The sequence below is a fragment of the Perognathus longimembris genome, chromosome 17 (assembly GCF_023159225.1).
Source record: "Perognathus longimembris pacificus isolate PPM17 chromosome 17, ASM2315922v1, whole genome shotgun sequence".
Taxonomy (NCBI): domain Eukaryota; kingdom Metazoa; phylum Chordata; class Mammalia; order Rodentia; family Heteromyidae; genus Perognathus; species Perognathus longimembris.
The window spans coordinates 36,967,151-36,991,247 of NC_063177.1; the positions used below are offsets into that span (position 1 = coordinate 36,967,151).

Consider the following 24,097-nt stretch of genomic DNA (forward strand, 5'->3'; position numbering starts at 1 on the left):
TATTTTTTCTCAAATATTTTAATGTTTTCTGCAAATGCTCCAATATCTATAATATACTGTCAATATAGCTCATGGGCTTAAGTATGCTAGGTATACTTTTTCTCTGCAACTGAACCATCCCAGCATTCTTCTGTAACACTATGGGACTTTCCTTACTAGCTATATACAGTTGTCACCTACTTGTTGCTGGCTCTTCTCTTTTATTTAAAATCTGCTTTCTGGACCCCATTATTACCTCTTTTTATGGGGGGGGGCAGCTGTGTGGCTTGAACTCAGGGCCTTAGCTTTGTCCCTGAGGTCTTTTGCTCAAGGCTAGCATAATACCACTTAAGCCACAGTGCTACTTCTGGCTTTTTATGTGATTATTTGGAGTCTTTAGGAACTTTGCTGCCCTGGCTGGCCTTGAGCTTCGATCCTCAGACCTCAGCCTCGTAAGTAGATAGAATTACAGGTGTGAGCAACTAACCCAGCCCTCCCTTGCTTTTTAAGGGCACATCCTAGTAATTTATGAAAAAAAGGAACCATGAGACTGAATTTGAGTCTCTTGCATGTCTAAAAATATATTAACACTAGACTCATGATTGTTAACATGGCTGTAAATAAAATTATGAAATTGAAATCTACTCAAAACACCTGAAAATATGCTTGATACATTTCTAATGTTACTGTAGTCACATGTAAATCCCACTCTAATTTTGGGTGCTCTGATTATACTTCCAGTTATGCTTTTGAACACTAATAGTGTATTACCAGAATCTTGTGGGGGATTTTCCGAGGTGGGGGTCTGTGGAAACCAAGTGAAAGGTGTAGGGGAGCACCCCTTTCTTTTGGCCAGTCCTGGGGCTTGAACTCAGGGCCTGAGCACTGTCCCTGGCTTCTTTTTGCTCAATGCTAGCACTCTGCCAACTTGAGCCACAGCGCCACTTCTGGCCTTTTATGTGTATATGTGTGTGCGTGTCTTGCTGAGGAATTGAACCTAGGGCTTCATGTATACGAGGGAAGCACTCATGCCACTAGGCCATATTCCCAGCCCCCCCCCCCCCCCCCCCCAGTTTTTGAGTCACTAGAAACAGCAGGCTTAGACAAAGTAGTGGGCCTGGGGAGGGGCAAACCTAAGCTGAATAACAGGAGCCCAGAGCAGTTTGACCTAGGCAAAAAGAAAGGAATGAGGAAGACCACTCAGTTTAGGGGAAGTTCTAGGAAGAGAAAGATTTAAAGATAAGACCAGTTGCACCTAGAACCAAGACCAGGAATTGTACTGCATTGATTGCTTTGTTTACTGGAGTTTATTGGACTTGTAATCACTAACAGCAATTCTGCTTCTGTATGTCTGCTTGCTTGCTTGGCCTAACCTGCCAGACCACCAGAGTGCGGTAAATGTGATTCTTACCAGATGACCTGATGTGGTACATGTGCTATCTGCCTTTAAAAGCCCTATTGGGCCCCAGTGCTGTTTGTCACCATCCTGGTGACACAGCTAAATAAAGACTCCTAGCCCAATTGACTGAGTACCGGTGAATATTTTTGTGGTGGAGACCCACCTGGGTATCCAGTATACAACAGGGTCTTACTCTTCATCCCTTGGGCTCAGCACCTTGAGTGCTGGAATTATACATTTGAATTCCATTTCTTCCACAGGATGGATAGCTGAAATTTCTCATTTGTGCTTTATTCCTCCATTCCTTTTTTTTTTTTTAAATGGAGTGGGCAAGAGAATATATACAGCCAACAAAGCCTTCAAACTCAAAATCTTCCTACCTAAGCATCCTAGTAGCTACTGAATTACAGGTATGTGTTAACCATATCTGCTCTCTTCCCTTTTTATTTTTAGCAGTACTGGGGTTTGAACTCAGCCTTTAAATTTTTTTTTGTACCAGTCTCAGCACAAAAAGAAATATAGATGTTTAAATAAATTAAAAAGTATTAAAAAAGCAATGTTACATATGTATTTTATTTGAATCTACAATTGACAGTGTCTAACAGAAGAGTCAGTGAGAAAAAGAATTCTGTGAGACTTATCTCTAATTAACCAGCAAAAACGTAGAAGCAGAGCTGTGATAGTAGAGCTATGATTCATATGGTAGAGCACCAACCTTGAGTGAAAAAGTCAAGCAAAATCAAGAGACCCTGAGTTTAAGCGCCACTACTGGCATAACAAAAAAACAACTAAACAACAACCCTTCTAATAGCTAACTTCTAGACTTTATGAGGAAGAATTATATTAAAGAAGGCAATCGGTGGAGCATGGTGGTACATACACCAAGAATCCCAGCACTCCAGAGGTCAAGCCCGAAGTACAAAGCTAGACCCTATCTCAGAATACCAAAGACTAAATGCGTTCTATACATAAATTGGTGTGTTGAAACCCCTTTGTACAACTACTTAAAGATAATTTAAATAATAAAATAGAAAAACCAGAGGTTGGCCAAGACACCTGTGGCTCATGCCTATAAACATACCTACCTACTCAGGAGGGTAAGATCTGAAAACTGCAATTCAAAGCTAGCCTGGGGGTAAAAACGCTGGGCTGGAGACGCTCAAGAAAATAGTAGTGTCGCCTCCTCCGCCTGCCCTGCCCTGCCCCGGCGGCGCCTGGAGCCCGCCAGTTGCGGCTCCCGGGGAGTGGGGCTCGTGCAGGCCGCCAGCCCCGAGCGCGCCGGCCTCCGAGGCAGGGCTGCGCTCCGGCGCTGTGGTGGCCGTCCCCACCGACACGCTGCACGGCCTGGCTTTGTCGGCCGGCTGCTCGGCGGCACTGGACGCCGTGTACCGCCTCACGGGCCGCAGCGAGGTGAAGCCGCTGGCCGTGTGCCTGGGCCGCGTGGCCGACGTCTACAGGTACTGAGCTCCTGAAAGACCTGGTGATGAAACGCTCCCGGGACTCAACCAAGACCTGAACCCCTTTACTCCTCTTGTAGGCAGCGGGATTCCTGACCATGCCTTCATGCAAGGCTTGATGCAGATGTTTGGGGGGCTTCTTGCTCTCACCAGTGCTAACCTCAGCTCTCAAGCCAGTTCTCTGAACACAGAGGAGTTCCAAGACCTCTGGCCTCATCTGTCCCTGGTCATTGACAGGGGACCAATTGGGAATGGTCAGAGTCCTGAATGTCGCCTTGGTTCTACTGTGGTTGACTTATCTGTGCCTGGAAAGTTAGGCATTATTCATCCAGGCTGTGCCCTGTAAAATACTACAGCCATCCTCCAACAGAAGTACTGCTCCTTTCACATGGGTCCTGCTCCTGACACTCAAGAGGGAGGACCAAGGACACTACTGGATACTATGTGTCTGTCTGCTGCTGGTTGTTGGGCCTCATTCGCAGAGGCCAGCGCAGCCCTGTCCCTAGCCCAGTCCTTTGAGCAACATGTCCTTCTGGACTTCGCATACCAGAAACTGCTGGCTTAGCCTCACACTTGGTGTGGGGGTGAGGGGAGTAGATTATATTTATTCCATAGTTACTTATATCAACCAAAAGTTGAATAAAGATTAAGAACATTCCTAGGGTGGCCTGAGTCTAATAATAGTTTCTTTTTTTTCTTCCCTCTACCTCTTTTAAATTGTGAAATAATTTAAACCAAGCACCATAGTGCATGTGCCTGAAATCAAAGCACTTATAATCCCAGCACTCAGGATGGCAAACGCAAGGACAGCTTGAGCTAGTGTTCAAGGCCAGCGGGGTTACATAGCAAGACACTGTTTCAAAAAAAAAAAAAAAAAAACCAAAAAAAAAAAAAAACAAGTAAAGAAAAGTAATTTAAGTAACAGATTTAGAAGCTAGTGAGAGCTTCCTCTCTGGTGGGTCCAAACCAACTGGAAGTGCCCACATAAAGTTCCAAGGGACCATTGGGACCAGCAGCAAGGGTTTGGGCTTCTGAAGCTGGAATCTGGTTCGGGTAAACATTGCAGAGCTATAGAGCCAGAGGACAATCATTTTGATCTAATGATAGAAATCTTGTGAGAGGGATCCAAATTAAACAAATCTGAAACATCCTTTTTAGCCAGTACTTTCTTATTTACCCCTAAATTATATGCATAACTTAACTACAGTGTTTACTCAGCAGCCTTTTGCTTTATTCATAATGTATACCAAGTGTTGTACATAATTATTGGGCATTTTGAACTTTTCCTTTAATAAAAAGTCTATTAAACACTCACACACACACACAAAAGAAAATAGTAGTGTCAACCATGAGCAAGTGATGAACTGAGAACCTGAGTTCAAGCCCTGGTAACCGTACAAAGACTCCCACTCCCTCCCACCCCCCAAAAAGGGAATGTAGCTCAGAATGTAGCTTCAGTGATAAAAGAGTCACTGTCTAGCATATCCAAAGATCTGCATTTAATCCCCAGCATAACAGATGAGGAATTAAACTGGGTAGCTGGTATCTCTACAATGCTAAAATATAGATCTCATCTTCATCCTTTTTCCAGTTCCCAAAAATTTGTTCAAGTCTACTGACACAAATGCAAGTGTTAATTCTACCCTAATATCTTATTGATACTTGCTATAGGTCTAAAGAATGAGGAACTTAGGGTGTAGCTCAGTGATAAAGTGCTTCCTTAGTATGTACAAGGCCCTAGGTTTGATAATTGCCATTGTAATAAATACATAAATATAGATATAGAAGAAAAAAGTAATAAAGAGAAAAGGAAGTGGGAAAAAAGAGAAAGGATTAGTAGTTCAAAAAATTAATTTCCAGGGCTGGGGATATAGCCTAGTGGCAAGAGTGCCTGCCTCGGATACACGAGGCCCTAGGTTCGATTTCCCAGCACCACATATACAGAAAACGGCCAGAAGCGGCGCTGTGGCTCAAGTGGCGGAGTGCTAGCCTTGAGCGGGAAGAAGCCAGGGACAGTGCTCAGGCCCCGGAGTCCAAGGCCCAGGACTGGCAAAAAAAAAAAAAAAATTAATTTCCAGGGCTGGGAATATGACCTAGTGGCAAGAGTACTTGCCTCGAATACATGAAGCCCTGGGTTCAATTCCCCAGCACCGCATATACAGAAAACGGCCAGAAGTGGCGCTGTGGCTCAAGTGGCAGAGTGCTAGCCTTGAGCAAAAAGAAGCCAGGGACAGTGCTCAGGCCCTGAGTCCCAAGCCCCAGCACTGGCAAAAATAAATAAGTTAATTAATTAGTTTCCAGTTATACCCTGGGGCAAGTATGACAGACTTCAAATTAACTGGATCAAAAGTTAGGTCTTTTATATTTAGTTGTTTAATACTGAGAAAATAATAGCTTTTGGGAGCATCTCATGTCTTTGCTATAAAACAACAGGGAAATATCCTTACCTAACAAAGGTATTTTTTATGTTCAAATAAAGTCATAAACGTGAACAAGCTCTTTAATGTGTAAATGTTCTATTAACTTATTACTCGAGACAGTTCAAAATTGCTGTCTCATTATAGGAGGGTCAACAGCATATTCCCATATATGAGGTTCATTTTTATGCATAACTATTCATAAGTTGCTTTAATTAATCTTATTTTTTGCTTTAATATATTATGTGGAAAATGACCTAAGTAAATCGTGGGTAGGGATAGGAGGAGACTGGGGAAAAAGCAAAGGAAGTGGTGATATTGTCCAAAAAAGGGGGAATGTACTCATAACCAAACTTATGCAATAGCAACCCCTCTATACAACAGCTTAATAATAATATTGTATTTTATAAAAAGCAATGTTATGTGTATGACTACATACTACATAATAAATTCTTAGAACTATTAGTGAATGAGTTGCTTTCCCTTTACTCTTGCTTCATTTCTGCTTGTCTTTGCAGAATGTCCTTCTGCCTTAAAGAAAAGCAGCCACTTTGATTAGCTCTATTATTAAATTTAATGTTTTATTCCAGTAGAGATGTGAGTATAATGAAATAATTTACTAGCTAAAAGAAAACCTACCTACATTTTCTTTGGTTCTCTGCTGTATGCATGAAAAGTAGTAAATCACATCTTTATTTTTCAAAAAATAAATTGATGCCAGACACCAGTGGTTCATGTCTGTTATCCTAGCTACTAAGAAGGCTGAGGCCTGATGATTAAGGTTCAAAGCCAACCCAGGCAGACAAATCTGTGAGAGACTCATCTCCAACTTAACAGTAAAAAGCCAGAAGTAGAGGTGTGACTCAAGCAGTAGAAACTCAGCCATGAACGAAAAAATTCAGCGCTCTGGTCGCGAGTTCAAGACCCAGTACTGGCACACACACACAAATATTCTTTCTTCTGATATATATATATATATTTATATAATACTTATATATTTAATATATTTATATTTAAAGCAGGGATATATTTATTTATACTTATTATATATTTTATATTTATTTGTTTGTTTATGTGGTACTGAGAGATGGAACCCAGGACCTCATGCATGTAAGGCAAGCAATCTGCCATTAAGCCATATTCCCATCCCCATGATTTTCTTTTCTTTTAGAAGCACTAAACAGAACGCATCTCATAAAAGCAGCGTAAGGATCAGAAAGTATGAGTACTTCTCATGAAATCAGTTATTTTTTTCCATACATATACCCCCACATTTACCAGAACAGTAGATTTTCTGATATATAAATTTTCCTAGTTAGACTATACATAAACTCTTCAAAGCATTAACAAATCCTGGTTCACCTTGGTACTTCTGACAATCCCAGAATAAAGCAAGAAGAGAGACACTAGTGAAAGAGACCCTATCTTGACAGAGTGGCTCAAGTAGTAAAGCTAGCATGAAGCTAAGCCTTCCAACCCCAGTACTGCCATTCAAACAACAAGACAAAACAAAGACAAAAAAGAAACAGAACCTCCTACCAAAAACATTCCTTGGATCTGAACTTTGTTTTGTTTTGCTTTTTTAGTTTCAGAGTCAGACAAACTCTGCTAACTTCCCAATCCTATTTATTCCTTAGTAGCTTAAGGGGCAGCATAATAGTTTCACCAGTGAAATTCAATGTATTTGATCATGCAAACAAAATAATGTCGGGGCTGGTAATATGGCCAAGTGGTAGAGTGCTTTTCTCCCATATATGAAAGCCCACATTCTTCAGCACCACATACATAAAAAAGGCCAGAAGTGGCGCTATGGCTCAAGTGGTAGAGGGCCAGCTTTGAGTAAAAAGAAGCCAGGGACAGTGCTCAGGCCCTGAGCTCAAGCCCCAGGACTGGCAAAAAAAAAAAAAAAAAAAAAAAAAGTCAAGAGGTACACATTAGATACTGCACCCATCTGAGGCTAAAATATTTAGGAAATCTGAAGTGGTATCAGTTTTCTAAGATGTCAAATTCATGGTAAGTAAATCTATTGTGTCTTAGAGTTCAAGTTGCAAATATAAATTATTACTTCTGACTTTCTTATCTAGTGTTTAACAGAAATTTCTATTACTATCTCTTAGGTAACTTACAGAAAGGGTTGAAGGTGTGCAGTGCTAGTCAGTGAGTTAAAGTGTCGGGTATGAGTTTGAGGAAATAACTTACAGGAAACATGCAAGCCCAGTCTACTTCATCAAAAGATGAGGCTTAAAATTTGGAAACAACCCAGATGCCCCTCCACAGATGAATGGATCCAAAAAATATGGTACTTATACACAATGGAATACTACATAGCGATTAGGAATGGTGAAATATTGTTATTTGCAGGGAAATGGTCAGAACTCGAACAAATAATGTTGAGTGAGACAAGCCTAGAACACAGAAAACAAAGGGGCATGATCTCCCTGATATATGACTGTTAACAAAGGGAGATGGAGAGACAGTAGAGACCAAGTCTGTGAACACTGTATATGTGCTTGATACATTGTATACTGCATATGGGTCTACCTGACCTAGACAAGGGATGGGAAAACAGGTTGTAAGATATCACAAGAAATGTACACAATGCCCTACTATGTAACTGCACCCTCTTTGCACAGCACCTTGTAAAAAAAAAATTTATGTTCAATTGATAATAAAAAAAAAAATTTAAAAAAAAAAAAAAAAAAAAAAAAAAAAAAAAAGATGAGGCTTGCTTTCAAGGGATAAAGACTATGCAAAAACTATGCAAAAACTTCACTGGCAATTTTGAAGGCCATATAAGGAATGAAATTTAGTTTCAGTTATTTCTCTTTTTAACTCGGAAAGCCTACAAAAAGGCAACATTTTGGGGTCTATTTGTTAATTACTATTAACCTAATTCATACTATGGCAAGGAAATCTTACTTTAAACCTACAAAGACAAAGGTTGAGCGGTTTTCTTCCCCAGGGTTCACAGCAATGCCACGATTAGATCCCCTGAGATTGATTCCTATGTGTAGACTACATTTAGAACTCTGTCTGAAGTGGAGCCTAGTAAAGCCTGATGAAATTTATGTTACTTAGGACCTACAATCCATTTTCTGAGACGTATAATCTATGTATCAATGTATGGTGGTACTTGCCTGTAATCTAGCATTTGGGAGGCTAAGACAGGAAGATTGGAAGACTGAGGAAAGAGGATAAAGTATCTGAGGTAAGCCTGGACTATATAGTCCAGAAAGACCCAGTCTAAAATTATTTATAGGATTCTAAGTGCTTCATACTTGTAATTCTCACTACTCAAGAGGCTGAGATCTTTGGATAACAATCCAAGAAACCAGACCAGGCAGGAAAAGTCTGCAAGATTCTTATCTCCAATTAACCAATAAAAAGGTGGAAGTGAAGCTGTGGCTCTAATGGTAAACAGACCAGCCTCTTGAGTTCAAGCTCCAGTACTGGCTAGGCACTGGTGGCACAGGCCTATGCTCTTAGCTATCTAGAAGGCTGAGATATAAGGATTTTGGAAAAGTACTTAAGACGCTTATCTCTAATTAAATACCAAAAAGCCAGAAGAGGAGGTGCAGCTCAAGTGGTAGAGTGACAACCCTGAATGAAAAATTCAAGTGAGTGCAAGGCAAATACACACCATAAATTTTATTTATGTATGTACACAAAATTATTCTGCACTGGAGGATATAGCTCAATGGTATAGCTGCTTACATGCTATGGTGAAGCCTCTGGGTGAGTTTCTAATACTGAAAAATAATGGAAGTGAAAAATAGCAGTAAAAATAAATTTGAGGGGCTTGGAATATGGCCTAGTGGTAGAGTGTGTGCCTCACACACATGAAATTCCTCAGCATCACATACACAGAAAAAGCCAGAAGTGGACTGGCAAAAAAATGAGCTCTAGATTTAGGAAGCTTCTTTTACTTTGTATAACACAGTCACCTGTGACTAAAAATACTGCGTATTAATGGAACTTTTCTTCCTGCAGTTACAATTCAATGTAGCAAGCTAGAAAGCGATAACATTAAACAAATGCTCCTGTTTATCAAAGGAGAATTCTAAAATACCAGTTTTCTTGTCTACAAATGGGTTTCTGAAATGTTACAATATAAATTTTTTCTTTCATATGAACTTCTTTACATGAATGTCTTGCAAAGAATTAAGGAAAAACAAGGCATTGTCAACACAGTATTCCCTTTCAAAAATGAATGCATCTCTTCTTGTTTATGTTCAAATCCTGACATGGCTTATTTCCCACTAATTAGAGAACTAACTGATCCAGTGTTTTAAAATGTCAAATTACTTTGGGTGCCAGTGGCTCATGCCTGTAATCCTAGCTACTCAGGAGGCTGAGATCTGAGGATCATGGTTCAAAGCCAGCCCAGGAATGAGACTCTGCTCTCCAATTAATCACCAAAAAAGCTGTAAGTAGAGTTGTGGTTCTAGTTTAGAGTGCTAGCCTTGAGCAAAAAAACCCAAGGACAGTGCCCAGGCCCTGAGATCAAGCCTCAGGAAAGTTACAAAACAAACAAAAAAGTCACATTAAAATTTAATGCCAGATTTTCATCTAAGAAGATATTTACTTACATTTGCTTAATAACGAGTACAGAATAGAGATAATATAAACTCCAGATGGAAACACAGTTAAATTATTACTGTTCGGGCTGGGACTATGGCCTAGTGGCAAGAGTGCTTGCCTCATATACATGAAGCCCTGGGTTTGGTTCCCCAGCACCACATATATAGAAAACAGTCAGAAGTGGCGCTGTGGCTCAAGTGGCAGAGTGCGAGCCTCGAGCAAAAAGAAGTAGGGACAGTGCTCAAGCCCTGAGTCCAAGGCCCAGGATTGGCCAAAATAAATAAATAAATAGTTACTGTTCAACCAGACTGATTAAGACTCATAGGTATTTCTTTTTTTATATACCTCATAGGTACACCTCATAGGTATTTGTTTCATAAACTCAATATATAAATTTGAATCAAAATGACTAGAGATTAGCTGCATTTTCCCCCTTATAAAAGAATGTTCCTGCCCTGATTTGGCTGCTCAAAAGGCTGACATCTTACATGAGGATCAAGGTTGTAAGCCAGCCTAGGCAGGATTCTTATCTCCAATTAACTACCAAAAACCCAGAATTGGATCTGTGGCTCAATGTGTAGAGTGCTGGCCTTAGCAAAAGAACTCGGGGCTATAGTGCCCAGGCCCTGAGTTCAAGCCCCATGACCAACAAAAAAAAAGAAAGAATTTTCCCTTTAAGAAGCAAGCAAGCTATGGCCTGAGAATGTGGTTTAGTGGTAGAGTGCTTGCCTAGTATGCATGAAGCCCTGGGTTTGATTTCTCAGTACCACATACACAGAAAAAGCTAGAAGTGACCCTGTCCCTCAAGTGGTAGAGTGCTAGCCTTGAGCAAAAGAAGCTCAGGGACAGTGCCCAGGGGTGGAGTTCATGTCCCAGGACTGGAAAAAAACAAAACTGAGATGCAGAGATTAAATAACTTGTCCAAGGTCACATGGTAAGTACAAAATCAGGGTTCAAACTGAGTCTTCAAGGTTAATTTTGTAAATAAGCCTTATTTTAAAAGATAAATTTAGCTGGTGGCTCATGCCTATAAACCTAGCTACTGGGGAGGCTGAGATCTGTGGATCTTGGTTCAAAGCCAGCCTGGAGGGGCAGGAAAGTCTGTGAGACACTTATCTCCAATTAACCACCAGAAAACTGGAAGTGATTCTGTGGCTTAAGTGGTAGGGTGCTAGCTTTGAGCTGAAGCACTCAGTGACAGTGCCCAGGCCCAGAGTTCAAGATCCATGACCAATAAAAAATAATAATAAAAAAATTCCACAAGTACTAAGAAATAGCACACTATATGCCAGGATATCATGCAATCTTACATTTATTTCTCACTTCCTTGTCAAAAGTTTTTATTTGGTTAGTGATATTTCAGGCTTTCCTCTCCATTATCAGTCTCTAGTTTTTAATCCAAATTCAAGGCAGAAACAGGTAGTTACTCAAAGCAGTATATAGGATAAGATTACAAAGGAAAATTGGTTTTTCGTTACTAGGAGTTATAAGCAAAGAAATTTAAGAACACAGACCATCTAATCTCTTTATAGAGAATCACAGAATTTCCACAGAAGGAACCTTAGAGTTCAGACAATGAAAGTCCAGAGGTAACTTACCCAAGGTCCCAGAGACACTACTAACACTAGAATTTCACTAGGAATTTGAATAATACATGTGCAGAAACATATAAATGTATATACAAGTACTTTTTAAGGTTGGTGTTGTACACGCCTGAAATTCTAATTACTTGAGAAGCTGAGCCAAAAAGATTACTTGAGCCAGCCTGGAAAACAGTGAGATTCTCTCTAGAGTACTTTTAAAACTTGTATGTTATTTTTTTTAACTCACACAAAATCTTGCAATATAACCCTGGAGGGTCTAGAACTCTCAATTTTCTACCTTATAAAGGGATTTATAGGGATTCATACACCACACTTAGCTAGAATATTTTTGAGCAGTTCAGAAAGGAACTATTTCTCTTCTGGATGGCATCACCTTTTACACTTTTATTCTCACCAATATTAATTTCAATAGATTTTTCTTTTCTTTTTTTTTTTCTGTACTGGGGCTTGAATGCTGAGCCTGGGCACTGTCCTTGAGCACCTTTTTGCTCCATGAGTCACAGTGCCACTTCTGGTAGTTGATTGGAGATAAGAGTCTCACAGGGCTGGGAATATGGCCTAGTGGTAGAGTGCTTGCCTCGTATACAAGAAGCCCTGGGCTCGATTCCTCAGCACCACATATATAGAAAACGAAGGGGCGCTGTGGCTCAAGTGGCAGAGTTCTAGCCTTGTGCAAAAAGAAGCCAGGGACAGTGCTCAGGCCCTGAGTTCAAGGCCCAAGACTGGCAAAAAAAAAAAAAAAAAACTCACAGCCATTCCTGCCCAGACTGGCTTCGAGCCATCATCCTCATATCTCAGCCTCCTGAGTAGCTAAGATTATAGGCTTGAGCCACTGGAATCCAGCCAAAATTAATTTCAGCAGAATAATACATAATAAGCTGGCTACTGGGGGCTCACACCTGTAATCCTAGCTACTTAGGAGACTGATATCTGAGGATTGTGGTTTGAAGCCAGCTGATACCTGAAGATTGTTGTTTGAAGCCAGGAAAGTGGTGAGACTCTTATCTCCAATAAACTACTCAGAAAAAGCCAGAAGTAGCACTGTGGCTCATGTGATAGAGAGCCAGACTTACGTAAATAAGCTCAGGGACAGAATCTAGGCTGAGCAGTGAAAAGGGGGGGGGGGGGGGCAAGGGAAGGGAGGAAAGGAACAACGGAAGGAAAAAAGAAAGGAAGGAAAAGACAGACTAAGCTAGGTTGAAACCTGTGTAGTGGGGCTCAAGCTAGTAAATCCTAGCTACTTGGGAACTGGAGATGGGAGGCATAGGGATCATTGTCCCAGGGCAGGCAGGCCTAAAAGTTCAACAAGTGGCTAGAACAGCCTAGGCATAAAAGGGGTTGGAGATGTGACTCAAGTGCTAAGAGTGCCTGCTTAGCAAGTGTGAAGCCCAGAGTTCAAACCCTACTGATGTACTTGTGTGTATGGGGGGGGGCAGGGGTGGTGGATCAGACCATACGTAATCATATTTAATGTCAAGAATACATTTTGGAAAAATTTTGGGGACTGAGAGTATTGGCCTTACGTGTATGAGGCCCTCTGTACCACATAAAACGGAAAAAGCTGGAAGTGGTGCTGTGGCTCAAAAGAATGCAGAAAAGAAAAGAAAACTTTTACTCAGTAAAGTTAGATAACTGCTTTCAAACTGATCTCTAGAACGTTAAAAATAAATTATTTAGTTTTTACCAGTACTCTTGCTTATTGCAATGCTTTTTACGAAGTGTGAAACAAATAAGATATGCCATCAGAGTCTGTGGTCATAGCTTTTCCAGGGGATAAGGTAGAAAAATTAACAGAGCCAGGAGTTTGAAACCAAGCCAAGTAACAAAGCTAAGGTTCTTAATCCTGGGTTTAGAGGAGATGTGCACCACCAGGACTAACAACTGCCACCCTGTTTTAGGAAGAAAATACTCTGCTAGTATCATCTGGACAGGTTTTTCATTGTTTGTTTTGTGGTGCTATGGATCAAATTCTGGGCCTTGTGGGTGCTAGGTAGGTGCTCCATTACTGAGCTATATCCTTTGGTTTTAGAGAAAGGATCTCACTATTAGTAATTTTTTTTTTTTTTTGGCCAGTCCTGGGCCTTGGACTCAGGGCCTGAGCACGGTCCCTGGCTTCTTCCCGCTCAAGGCCTGCACTCTGCCACTTGAGCCACAGCGCCACTTCTGGCCGTTTTCTGTATATGTGGTGCTGGGGAATCGAACCTAGGGCCTCGTGTATCCGAGGCAGGCACTCTTGCCACTAGGCTATATATCCCCAGCCCCACTATTAGTAATTTTAAGCTGATCTTGACATAAAGATCTTCCTGTCTCAGCCTCTTTAAGGCTGGGATTGCAATTACACTTGCCTGAACAGCAACCCCCTCCCTCCTCCTTTTTTGTGCCAGTCCTGGGGCTTGAACTCAGCATCTGAGCATTCTCTGGCTACTTTCTGCTCAATAGCCACCCATTTTGAAAACCTAAACTACATTAGGTTTCTCGGTGAGACAACAAACTTGCACACTTACGTTTTGTAACCTGATAGAAGTGGGGCAATAAAGCAGCAGAGGAAAAAAATTCAATTATACTTTTGGTGGGACACATGTTCCTTAGTGCTAAATCAAATAAACTCAGCCTTTGTTCAAGCTGTTATTGGTTTGGGAGGGGTAGACAAGGAGGTATTGGGTAAACTTATTTTCCTTTTAAAAATTCATTATTATCAGGTGTTGATGGCTCATGCCTATAATCCCTATACTCTTCTTTGGAGACTGAGAACTGAGGATCATGGTTTGAAGCAAGTCTGGGCAGAAAAGTCCAAGAGACTGTTATTTCTTTTTTTTTAAATTTAATTTATTTGTTAATTGAACACAAAATATTTGACAAGGTGTTGTGCAAAAAGGGTACAGTTATATAGTAGGGCAGTGTGTACATTTCTTGTGATATCTTACGCCCTGTTTTTCTATCCCTTCTCTAGGTCAGGTAGACATATAGACAGTATACAATGTATCAAGAATATATACAGTAGCCACGTGGCCCAAGAAAGTTCGCCTAGGGCTTTAAATGTAATGTCGATATTAGACAATATGTCGACAGTAGTCTTATATGAACGTACATACATAGCTTTTGAGCTATTGTATTCCCCTGAGAGGTCAATTTTTGACCTTTTATGTTGAATAATTGTTTGGTTTTAGTTACATACTGTTGGGTCGCTGCCCCAATCCTGTGGGGAATACTATTTGACAAGCAGTTTTTGGTTTCACAGACTTGGTCTCTACTGTCTCTCCGTCTCCCTTTGTTAACAGTCATATATCAGGGAGATCATGCCCCTTTGTTTTCTGTGTTCTAGGCTTGTCTTGCTCAACATTATTTGTTCGAGTTCTGACCATTTCCCTGCGAATAACAATATTTCACCATTCCTAATCGCTACGTAGTATTCCATTGTGTATAAGTACCGTATTTTTTGGATCCATTCGTCTGTGGAGGGGCATCTGGGTTGTTTCCTGTTATTTCTATTTAACCATCAGAAGGATGGAAGTAGAACCGTGGCTCAAGTAGTAGTGTCCTAGCCTTGAGCAAAAAAGCTCAGATATAGCACTCAGATACTGAGTTCAAGCTCCATGACTGACATGGACTTGGACTTTCCTTCCCCAGCTGGCTTTGAATCATGATTCTCAGATCTCAGTCTCCTGAGTAGCTAGGATTACAAGCATGAGCTAGTTTTTTTTCTTCAAAATAAAATGATGTTTTGTGCCATCTAAAAGTGGTGTGATGTATCCAAATTTATAATTATCAATAGGTTAACAGGCATACATTAGTCTCTAGTAGAATACAATGAAATGTCAGCACTGTGGCTACTATTTTGTCTTTGGCCCTTCATAGGGCCTGCTCTACTCCAATTTTCTGTTGTCCTGACAGTTTCACTGACTTCATTATAATAAACTAATAAACTATCTTATTAGCAACAAAGACAGGGGCTGGGAATATGGCCTAGTGGCAAGAGTGCTTCCCTCCTATACATGAAGGCCTGGGTTCAATTCCCCAGCCCTACATATATAGAAAACGGCCAGAAGTGGCGCTGTGGCCCAAGTGGCAGAGTGCTAGCCTTGAGCAAAAAGAAGCCAGGGACAGTGGCTCAGGCCCTGAGTCCAAGGCCCAGGACTGGCAAAACAAACAACAACAAAAAACACAACAAAGAAAGAAGTGGAGGAGGATGGAGTGTACAGATGGAGGAGTCCCACTCACTGAAAAGACATGAGTAACATTTTTTCACAAGCATCAATTTTGAAAATATGGTTATCATGCAGAAAGGCCTTGAGGAACAAAATGGTTTTTTAAAATCAGTCCTAACAGTATTATGGGAATGAACCTGTTTAAGCATACAAACTTTATATACTTGTTTATTTATTTATTAATTATTATTTTTTTTTTTTTGCCAGTCCTGGGCCTTGGACTCAGGGCCTGAGCACTGTCTCTGGCTTCTTTTTGCTCAAGGCTAGCACTCTGCCACTTGAGCCACAGCGCCACTTCTGGCCGTTTTCTGTATATGTGGTGCTGGGGAATTGAACCCAGGGCTTCATGTATACAAGGCAAGCACTCTTGCCACTAGGCCATATTCCCAGCCCACATACAAACTTTAATAAGGTATTGGAGTAGGTGGTGCAGAAGACATGTCAAAAGAAATGGCCGTGTACTTTTACTTTAAAAATCATAGATTCATAGGCTTCTGGAACAAAAGGTACCTGAATGACTGAGTCAAAATCCCTGGTTTTGCAGAACTCAACAAGTCAGACAAGTGAAATGCCAAAGATCAAGATTAACTAATATTCAGATCTCTTAACTCCTGGTGTAATATTGTCTTTCAACATATTACATATCATCATATTATGATTTTTGTTACTTTGGACAAATGAATTGAGAAGCTGAAGCAGGCAAAGAAATACTACCTAGTGTTAGAGATATACGAAACACTAGATTTATGAGATCAGCAATGAGGTATAATTTGGGCTTAAAAATTCCTAAATTGTTCAACATCACTTTCTAACATATATTAGCCTTAACATCTCCAGGTACTAATTAAACTATAAAATAATATCTTAATGTTGGCTAATGTTAACACTATGATTTTCTTTTTTTTTTTTTTTTGGCCAGTCCTGGGCCTTGGACTCAGGGCCTGAGCACTGTCCCTGACTTCTTCCCGCTCAAGGCTAGCACTCCGCCACTTGAGCCACAGCGCCGCTTCTGGCCGTTTTCTGTATATGTGGTGCTGGGGAATCGAACCTAGGGCCTCGTGTATCCAAGGCAGGCACTCTTGCCACTAGGCTATATCCCCAGCCCAACACTATGATTTTTCAATAAACCCAGGTAACATAGACCTCACACCTCCCCCGCACCCCTGCCCAGTACTACATTCTCAACAGCTGTAATAGAGCTATTAAAAATATGATAAAGTGGAGAGACTAAAAAGAAAAAATGTAAACTTGGATACAAGGGCTAGCTTAGATATTGAAATGTGTCTATCACTAACTTTACTCTTAAAATGAAGGACTTAACTTAAAATGAAGGACTGGTTCATTCTCTTGATGGCAAATATGAAATTAAATACATTGAATGAATTTTAGGAAAGCACTTTTTCACATATTTTAAGTGTTTTACGGTGAGTCATGCCAATAGCAGAACAGGATAAGCATGACAAAATGGACTTAAGATTGGGGACTGGAGGGCTGGGGATATGGCCTAGTGGCAAGAGAGCTTGCCTTGTATACATGAGGCCCTGGGTTCAATTCCCCAGCACCACATATACAGAAAACGGCCAGAAGTGGCGCTGTGGCTCAAGTGGCAGAGTGCTAGCCTTGAGCAAAAGGAAGCCAGGGACAGTGCTCAGGCCCTGAGTTCAAGGTCCAGGACTGGCCAAAAAAAAAAAAGATTTGGGACTGGAGGCATGGCTCAAGCAGAGCAGTACCTGCTTAGCAAAGCATGAGATCTTGAATTCAATCCTCAGTACTGCCTCCCCCACCCCAAATGCACACGGGCATTTTGGCTCCCTCAATTTCTATCTTTTTTTTTTCTTACCAGTCCTGGGCCTTGGACTCAGGGCCTGAGCACTGTCCCTGGCTTCTTTTTGCTCAAGGCTAGCACTCTGCCACTTGAGCCACAGAATCGAACCCAGGGCTTCATGTATAAGAAGCAAGCACTCTTGCCACTAGGCCATATCCCCAGCCCCTTGGCTCCCTCAATTTCTAGTTGAACACCATAACCTTCGGGTCTTCATTTTCTTCAACTGTAAAACAGAACTAAGATAATGTATTTAGCTCAGCGCCAACTCTAAATCTGAAAAGAAATGATAAAAACTGGTAAAAAAGAAAAATTTACTAATAGTATAAGAATGAATTTAAATTTAAGTGACTAGCACATTTCAACATACACTATGTAACTGTAGTGATTATTATTATTATTTTATTATTATTTTTTTTTGGCCAGTCCTAGGCCGTGAACTCAGGGCCTGAGCACTGTCCCTGGCTTCTTTTTTGCTCAAGGCTAGCACTCTGCCACTTGAGCCACAGTGCCACTTCTGGCCATTTTCTGTATATGTGGTGCTGAGGAATCAATACGAGGCAAGCACTCTTGCCACTAGGCCATATTCCCAGCCCCTGTAATGATTATTATTGTATAGACTTAATGCTAAGGTGATAGAGCAAGGAACACCATGAAGTTTTACATCTCTAAGTCTCCTTAATTTCTAATTACCTACTTTGTCTGTTCTATAGAATACTAATGGCTAACAGGTACTCCCTTCTGATTTTAACTTGAAAGTTTTCCTACATCTATGCCCATGAGTGTGGGACTAACAGCATGTGGCTCCCAGTTACAACATCCAAAAGTAAAGAAAATGTTCCCACAAAAAGATGACAATGAATCCACTATTCAAATATTGTAAGTTCCTGTTATCTTCCCAAGTAGGGGAAAAAAACTTTCACTTTTTATTAATCACTTTAGTTTGAAACTTGCTATTATTTGCTATAAAAATTCCTACACTCATTCATACCAACAATCATAAAGTTATCAGCTTAGAAAAAAACTATTTCTAGCTATTCAGGAGGATGAAGTTTAAGGATTACATTTCAAAGCCTACCCTGGGAAGGAAAGCCCATGAGACAAAAAACTGGAAGTGGAGCTCTGGCTCCAGTGGTAGAGTGCCAGCCCTAAGAAAAAAAGGTGAAGGACAGAACCCAGGGCCAGAGTTCAAGCTCCAATATTGCCCCCAACACACACACACATATGCGTGCACACACACACACAAAAGCACACATGTGCATGTACACACACAAGAACAACAACAAACTGTAAGAAAGTATTTTCCATGAGCCATGGAGGTTGAGATCTGAGGATTGTGCTCTTCAGCCCAGACAGAAAAGTCCATGAGACTCTTATCTCCAACTAATCTCCAAGAAGTTGGGAAGTAAACTTGTGGCTCAAGTAGAAGGCTTGCCTTGAGCACAAAAGTTCAAGGACAATGCCCAGGCCCTGAGTTCAAGCCCTAGGATTTGCACCTAAAAAAACAACCCACTATAGCCATTTCCATTTATATTCTAGCATGCAGCTAGAATAATCATATTGAATCATATAATATCATAACCAAAGAAAAACATTTGGCTTATTAACACATCACAAGAGTAAAAGGAGAGCCAAGTACTGGTGGCTCATGCCTATAATCCTAGCTACTGTGAAGACTAAGAGTCACCAGAGGATGGGGACTCCAAGCCAGCCTAGGCAGAAAAGGTTCAGGAGACTCCAACTTTAAAATAATCAGCAGAAAGCAGGGCTGGAGGCCTGGATCAAGTAGGACAGTGCTAAACTACCTAAGCAAAGCCCTGAGATCTAGAGTTCAAATACCTATACTATCAAAAAAGAGAAAGTAATCAAGGATTCTCCCTCCCCATTTCTCATTCTTTTGTTTGTGTGTGTGTGTGCATATATATATATATATATATATATATATATATATATATATATATATATATGTGGCTGGGTTTTGCAGTTAAACCCTCAGTAGCCTTGAACTGACCCAGTATCCCAATCTGGCTTTAAATTTACTATTCTAAGTCTCTGAAGTAATGGTATTATAGGTGTTAACCACCACACCCAGCTTCTTTCTTTACCTTTTCAGATCCTATTTAGAAAGCTAGCTGCCAGCTACATAACAATTAAGGTAAACAAATACATTTAATAAAATAATAAATTTTTATACTTTAGTATATCATAGTACATATAAGCTACAAGTTAAAATATTAAAATGTAACATAGGAAAGCAATTTTAATGTACATATTACTGCTGTCTTTGTAATAATTATTCAGCAAACAATAACAAAACAATAAAGAGCTAATTGCAGCAGCAAAAGGCTATCATCTACCCAATCTTCAGTTTTGAAGATTCCCTTTTGATTTCCCTTAATTTCCAAATTTCTATTTAGTAACTTTAATGGCATTCTGGACTTTCACAGTATTCAATATGAAATCATTATTATTTACTAAATATGAAACTACTATAAATTAACTTACTGGGCTCACTGCATTAAGGCAACAGCATCCTATTAAAGCACCAAGTAACACTTGCCACAATACTTTCTCAGACTAAGTTACATATGAAAGTGACCATTCCTTGATTTTCTCCACTCATCAGCAACTTAATACTGTAGCTCTGAATATAAACTTCCTCCTATCTTGATCGGCATTGTGGTTAATTTCAAGTATTTACCCCGTAAGCATAAAACGAAATCAAGGCATCGACTATACTGAAGTACCCCCTAGGTAAGATTTTCACGCCCAGTTGCCTGAAACTTTTGTCTCATGCTTTCTTTTGGTCTTAAACACTAGCATCTCTTAAATGGAGATGAAGCAAAACACCGAGTGCTACTGATACGTGCTACTGATACACTCGAGTGATCCCAGGTCAGCCTGATTCTCTGCCAGAACAGGACAGGTAACATCTACTCTTCTTGTGTAAGTTTCTTTCTCTCTTCTCCACTTCCTGAACATTCTTGTACTACTGTAATTCCTTCGTTACAATACATGACTTCCCAAAGAAATCCAGTCCCAACTAGATGACTACCGTCCCTCAATCCCCAAACTGTAAAACTCCTGTCAAGGGAGAAAAAAAAGTTCCTAATAAGCTAACAGACCCGGGATGGGTTTCTTGGGAGTTTCTCAAGACTTTCGTCCCAATCTCAAAAAGCATGGAGACTTCTAAGGGTTCCCAGAAAACAAAGAGCCACCCCAGTTACAGACTAAACGGGGAAGGAGGAGGAAGTATCAGAATACAATACCCCCAAACCCAGCACAGGACCGAAAACCCGCGGTGGTCGCCTCATCATCATCCCAGCCCCCCTTCCCCCCCTTCCCTCGATCAAAGCGTAGAAACGCCGCCACCCCCCCCCCCCCGCGCCGCGAGTCCCACCCGGGCCCACCGAGTGTGTCTACTCTGCAAACTACCAACGCTTCCCGAGGAAGGCAGCAGGAAGGGAAAGCAGGGCACTCGGGCTGTTTGGGGCCGGGATGCCTTTTCGCCGGGTGGAAGGAGGCTCGCCGAGGGTTGGGTGAAGAATGGAAAGCTGAGTGGTATGGGGGGAGGGGGGAATTAGGGCGCCGGAGCTAATCCCCCTCCGGGGTCTGCTGGTGGGAAGGCGCAGCAGGCGAGCCCCAAACCGGGCTGGCCCTGGGTTTTCGGGTCGTGGGGAACGGGAGGAGCTGGCAAGCCTCCCCGGTGGTGGGTGGTGGGTGGCGGTGCCCGGCGAGGGAGGTGGCTGGGAGGCGTAGCGACTGTTTCGAGGCGGGTGTGTGTGTGGGGGGGGGGATGGCCTTTTCCTCCCTCCCCACCCCCAAGCTCCCTCCCCCCTCCCGAGCTCACACCTCAAACCTGCTCTTGGTCACTCCGTTCACGTCCCTCCTCATGGGGCCGGCGGGTGCGGCCCGGGCAGGGCGCTGCGGCGTGCGGAGCGCAAAGCTAAGGGGCCCAGGGCAGGCCCCGGAGTTCCGGGACGGGAAAGCGGTGGCGACTGGGCAAGGTCAGGGCCTTCGGACGGAAACAGGGGATCCCTGGGGTCCAGCGAGGCCTCCACCACCTTCCCGCGGCGCCCGCGGCCGCGACGACTGCTGGTCGCTAGCTCAGCTCTCTCCTCAAGCCTCAACTTCAACCCAAAACAAAAACACTCCCCACCTGCCAGCAACGCCGCTTCTCATTGGGCAGAGCGGCCCGGGCCTCGGAACGCCGGGGGAGGGGGAGGAGCGCGCGGCGGCGGCGGCAGCGGCGGCGGCGGCGCGAGCCCACCCCTCCCCCACCCGAGTGCAGCCCCGGACGGTGCAGCCCCGCGCCGTGCGCCGGCCCGCGAGCTGCCCCGGCGCCGGGCGGCCGCCTTCGAGGCAGGCGGGCCCACCGAGAGAAGGCGAGGCAGGGAAGTGCCCGTGTGTGTGTGTGTGTGTGTGTGTGTGTGTGTGTAAGGGGGGGGGCGTGGGCTGGGTGCGCGCGTGCTCGCAGACAGGCCAGGCTGAGGGAAGCCTGGGGTCGGCACACCGGCACAGGAGCCCCTCTCCCAGTCCGACTCTCCGCCGCTCCGAGGGCAAACCGGCACGCACCAACCCACGCCGAACCCCGGAGCTTTGTGCCCCAGTCCCCCAACCCCGAGTCTTGTCACTTCTTTCCAGAAGCCCGGACTGGCAGAAACATCCTTCCGGGCCACCCGACTCCCCTCCCCTATCACTCACGGTTGCCTTGAACCCAAAGTGCAGCAGGCGGTCCCTGCTCGGAGCCATTTTCCTCTTTCTGAATGTCTCTCGGTTGGGGTAGTGCTGCTGCTGCCGCCGCCGCCGCCGCCGCCGCCGCCACCGCCGCTGCCGAAGCTGCTGCTGTCGCCGCCGCCGCCGCCTCCCCCGCCCCGGTGGATTGCATTACGGGGTGCTGCTGGGAGGCCTAGGGGACCACTGCGGGGTGGGTGTCTCCCGGTGCATGGCTGGGCCGGCGGGGGCCGATTGCGCCGGAGGGACTGACGGAGCGCCCCACTCTGCTCTAGGGGTGGCGGCGAGGCCACACCTTGGGCCTCCGGGTTAAGGGGTGCAGTGCCCGGAGCCCAGCAATTATTTCTTCTGCTGGGGGAGGGGCGCGAGTCAGAGGGGTGGGGGCGGGAGAGGCAGAAGGGCCCTTTGGCTTCCCCGCCCCCTCCGGCGCCTCTGGCACCCAATGGGCTGTAGTACCTGCCTGTCCTCCAATCAGGGCGCTCCATAGTGAGAGCCTGAGCCTGACGCCACTTTGGCGGGAGAAACAAGCGTGTAAGAGGGAGTAGGCGGGGGCGTTTGCCCAGTGGAAACTCTGACTTTGCTGGGACTTGGGTTCCTTGTTTGGAAGCTGGTCCTTGTCATCATACTATTATAGTTTAACAACTTCAGCCTTCAGGGTCCCAAATTTGTGACCGAATTTCCATTACTGAAGAGAATTGTCACTTCGAAGACACTGTACTGTCTCAAACATGAAATACTAGAAACTTTTATAAATTCTACCAATCCTGGCAGAAGCGGTAGTACTGCTTCTGATTGAATACTCCCAAAGCACTTAAGTGTTTGCCTTCACACCCTTTTTAATTAGTGGTTTTAGTAACTGGGTTATGAATCCGATTTAGAAATGAGCATTAGAGCCAGGACTGTGGTTTGAAGCCAGTCCACACAAGGAAGTTCGTGAGACTTTAAATGAACTTCCAAAAAGCCGAAAGTGGAGCTATGGCTCAAGTAGTTGAGCGCTAGCCTGGTGCAAAAAAGCAAGGAGGAAGTGCGCAGAACCAGCACAAGACAAAGGAAATTTTCATTTGAGAGAACTACTCCCCAAGAGCAGCAAGTGTTGCATGCCTGTAAAAACATATATTTTAGCTGGCTTATTACTTTGAAAACATTTATTTTTTTATATCCTGTGAAAGTCTTCCTAAACAAGGAACTTAGCTTCAGAAAATTCACTTACTAGGCCTCATGCCTACAATCCTAGCTACTCAGGAGGCTGAGATATGAGGACCAAGTTCCAAAGCCTGAGCTAAGGCAGAAAAGTCCATGAAACGCTGTCTCCCAATTAAGGGCCAGAAAAGCCAGAAGTGGAGCTGTCATAAAAGCTCAGGGACAGTGCCCAGGCTTTGACTTCAAGCCGTAGGACCTATACCAAAACAACAACACCACCACAATTCCATCTTGTATATTACATTCTCCTCTGATCCCAGGTACTCTTTTCAGCCTTTAAATTTAGTCTCATCTAAACCCTGTTTTCTCCCAGCAATAATCACTAGTGAATTCTGTAAGATATAAAAATGGGCACACTAAGCCAAATATAATGAAAACAATTTTCACAGGTCTATTTGTGACTCATTTAGTGTAGCACCAAGGGGAGTTCTTATTTTTTAACTTTGATTTCTAAAAAGCTGAACAAATTTGAAGTATTCACAGGTCAAAATTTCATTACACACAGCCATATTAATTTTTATCAAAGAAATTTATTTGCATGTAAATAAACACTTTTTAATGTTTCAGGAAAAAATTCCCAGATTTTGTCTACTTTCAAAAAATGAAAACAGAAAACCCAAAGTATTTACAGAACTGCCATACACACAATCAAATTTGATTCCTTTTTAGAAAAGACCCTCCCCACTGCTCCTGTGAATT

The 24,097-nt window shown here is 42.8% G+C and overlaps 1 protein-coding gene and 1 pseudogene across 1 annotated transcript in view; one reads left to right on the forward strand and one right to left on the reverse strand.

The window, feature by feature from the left end:
• Fbxl20 (F-box and leucine rich repeat protein 20) overlaps positions 1–22,698 on the reverse strand; it is a 64,206-nt gene extending 41,508 nt beyond the window's left edge. Inside the window, 2 exon segments of the mRNA XM_048366760.1 lie at positions 22,169–22,230; positions 22,233–22,698. Of these exon segments, the coding sequence (XP_048222717.1) occupies positions 22,169–22,230; positions 22,233–22,683 (513 nt within the window). The 5' untranslated portion in view covers positions 22,684–22,698.
• LOC125365733 lies at positions 2,245–3,240 on the forward strand (annotated as a pseudogene).
• Positions 22,699–24,097: the final 1,399 nt, after the last annotated feature.